General features: G+C 41.7%; 1 protein-coding gene across 1 annotated transcript; it reads right to left on the bottom strand.

Annotated features, from left to right (window-relative positions):
* Positions 1-1136: 1136 nt before the first annotated feature.
* Positions 1137-2528, bottom strand: foxq1a (forkhead box Q1a). Its single transcript, XM_084410160.1, has one exon. It carries the CDS (start codon positions 2428-2430, stop codon positions 1564-1566), a length of 867 nt encoding a protein of 288 aa, XP_084266286.1. The 5' UTR covers positions 2431-2528; the 3' UTR covers positions 1137-1563.
* Positions 2529-3520: the final 992 nt, after the last annotated feature.

The following is a 3520-nucleotide window of genomic DNA, read 5'->3' as shown; positions in this document are numbered from 1 at the left end:
GTTTTATTTTGCACAAACTATTGTATACATTACGTCACTTTCTTTTATTTATGTTTTTTCTATTTTTTTTTTTTCCAATCCTTGTGAACTGCTAAACTTTCGTTGTTTTAATGACAATAACAATAAAGATATATTTGATTCTTTTCTACTCTATAAAGGACACAAATATATGGAAATCTGATCTACTTGTGTGGGTTATCCATCCTCCTGCGCACGCGAATTCATGCTAATATTCACTTTTTTTAGGCTACTCCTTTAACTTAAAATTGAAACGGTCTGCTTTTTAGGAAAATGGCATATGTATTGATTTATCTATTGAGACGTGACTATTTTCCCAAAACAAAGTAAAAAAAAAAAAAAAAAAAAAAAAAAAAAAGACGAGCGAAACTAACAATAATAAGACCAACAAAACTACTGCTATTACTAATAATAAGAACACGGTAATTTTGTTTAACACGATGAAAAGTTTTTAAGACGAAGGCTTTTAAAGCAGAAACAAGGACAGATTCAGATATATAAATTAAGCGTTATATGGTTTTTAATATGTTAGTAGGCAAATCACTACTTGGCCTTGAAATCTGAGTCATGTCATCTTATCTTCAGGACCGCGGACAGCTCGTGTGGGACTTTTCCACCGTGCATCCTACCAGGATTTTATATTGATTTGTTTTATTTAATATTCACAGCTGCCGCAAAATGAAGCTGATTTATCTTGTTTTGTTTTCCTTCACCAAAATCACGCTCTCAAAGTGCCCAGCTATTCATATACTGTACAAGTTTGAAGCATTTGGGTAGTGTGGAAACAAAAACAAAAGTATGAAAACTATAGCTATAAAACTCACTGGTTATTGCAAACATTACTATAATATTTTACATTTATGAACATTTCACGAGTTCACACTTGCATCATATTAAACGGTGTAAAGATTGGCCTGCTGTCCGGGGGAGGGCTCCGTGCTCGCAATTTGGTATCCCAGAGTATTTAATTAGGTTTAATTATCTGAACGTGCTCCTCCCGAACTTTGTTAATAAAACATCATTGTATGATGGTTCGTGAAAATGTACTATTTGCACACATGACAGAGCTCACAGAATATCTTTTAAAAATCAATGACTGATAGGAATCAATTCGTGTTCAAATTTAAAGCATGTTTTATTATTCAATATAAAATGTGCATGCAATCTGTCAGTAAAAGAGTAAACATTAATTCCAGTTAACGAGATTGATGCAGAAGCCTCACTTTCATCATAAACTGAGTTTGTCTCTCAATAGCAAATCTAAACAAATATCATATTTAACTTTCATAAGAATCTTTTGAGGCGCCTGGTTCAACACACTTAAAGTCAAATAAATACATTGAAAACAACTTAGAACAACACAACCGTTCAGTAGCACAAACAAATTAAATAGTTCACAACTTTTCACTCCTTTCCATTTTGCATAAAACTTTCCGGAGCAAAAGGCGATTTATGCAGGCGGGTGAAATGTGTTTTGCAAAAATGTCTGTGTCGAGTCACTAGTGCTCAGAAAGTGCCGAAGTTCCCCACCCTAGACCAGCAATATTATGACAACAAATACTCAATCCTGAACGGGCTGTACGCGGGCACGGGTGTGTGCGGGATCGAGAGGCACTCGGATGGGGGCAGGAAAGGGAAAAAGTCCCGTTGGTGACGGCAGCTGATCGCAGGGCTCTCGGGAAACCCATAGGATCGGACAGGGGAGCCCCGCATGACAAAGGGCATCATGTCCACTCCCCCCTGCCAGGTGTCAGGTTTGTGAACAGGGCGTTCCTCTTTCCTGAAAGGTCGGCTGAGGATGCTGTCAATGGCGAAAGAGCTCGTGAACTTGACGCTGGAAGGAGGCGTCGCGATAGAGTCCCTGCATGTGTCCCCTGCAGCAGCTTGGCTCGGCCCCTCTGGCTCCTTGCCGGTTTTTTTGCTGATGCGCTTTCTCCTCCGACGAAACACTCCGTCCGCGAAGGTGTACTCGCTGTGCGGGTTCAGCATCCAGTAGTTGTCCTTTCCCCACGGCCTGGAGGGATCCCGCAGCACCTTCAGAAAGCAGTCGTTCAGGGACAGATTGTGCCGCACTGAGTTCCTCCAGCCGGTGTAGGTGCCTCTAAAAAACGGGAACTTTTTCATAAGGTAGTCATTGATTTCAGCCAAAGTGAGACGGCCTGTGTCCGAGTCCCGGATGGCCATGGCGATGAGAGCGATGTAAGAGTACGGGGGCTTGGGTCTCCGCGTATAGGGCTTGGCTTTGCTCTCGGCGCCCGGGGGAACAGGTGCGGGACTGTGCGCCACGCAGTCTCCATCCGAGCCCAGCTCGTCCTCCGCGGACATCGGCGACGGGACACTGCCCTCGGCGTCGCTGCCCAGCTCCACGGGCTTGCAGTCGTAGTGACCCCCGCAGAAAACTTCCAGTTTCATTCTGTGACAGTGTTAACTGTTCGCGCAAAAGCCGCTCTGCTGAAAAAAACAAGTTCCCCAAAAAAGCGCTAGAATAGCCACGCGCGCTGTCAAACACAATCCCGAGTGTGAGAGTGACAGGAGCTGTACCTGCTGAAGATAAAGCACTTCACATCCCGAGCGCGCGCTCAGCTGTCTAATATAGCAGCTCACCTCCGGGTAAGCCTACAGGGGGCGGGGCCTCGGGAGCTGACTTTAAGTCTTAAAAAAATCTTAATCTTACGAAAACACTCAAGGATCATGCACACCCTGTTTTGAAATAAAGCGGTCGAGCGTATGTACAAACATCGCTTTTAGACTCGTGATGAATTGCTTTGTTGATGTGAAACGGGTTTCGTCACTGCAAGGTGGGTTCACCTGCGTCTTTGCTCACCTTTACTCCACGCACTCCCAGAGGAGTTTCACTTCGGGAAACCAGGTGGCGTGCGTTTATCAGACATCACACACCTTGTGCGCAGTGCAGTCAAAGGAAACCTTTAGGATGCAGTACAGTCTTGATGCTAAATATAATAAAGTTAGAACTTAATCCTTTAGACAAACCTGGTTTGTTTGTGATCTTTGCTAGAGTTTTTATGGTGTTGTATTTGATAAATGGCAACATAATTTCCAAACCTTTATATGTCAGTTCAGTTGTTTAGAACAACTGGTTGATTACAGTAAAGACGGATGCATTTTTTAAAACAATGTCTTTTTTAAAAAAAAGTGATATCCTGTTTAGCATCCTGCTCATACACATATATTGAGTTAATGATGTAAATAAGATGCACAATGCCAATTATGAATTCCTTGTAAATTATAGCTGTCTTCTAATTTTCAAACATTTAGGCAGCAGGTTTAAACTCGAATTAGATTGCAAAGATTGTATTCATAAAACAGAGAATGGACCAATTTTGTTCTATTGTGCGTCTAAATGCAGTACAAATGAAATACGTTTGTTACATAAGCAAGAAAAATTATGAAATCAGCTGTAATGGTTTCATATGTGTGCACTCTAAACGGTTAATTGGAGTTCTATATAGAACCTTAGGGTTCTTGACTTAATTTTAAAGAT

The sequence above is a fragment of the Rutilus rutilus genome, assembly GCF_951802725.1.
Source record: "Rutilus rutilus genome assembly, chromosome: 6".
NCBI lineage: Eukaryota > Metazoa > Chordata > Actinopteri > Cypriniformes > Leuciscidae > Rutilus > Rutilus rutilus.
This window is presented reverse-complemented; position numbering and strand designations above follow the sequence as displayed.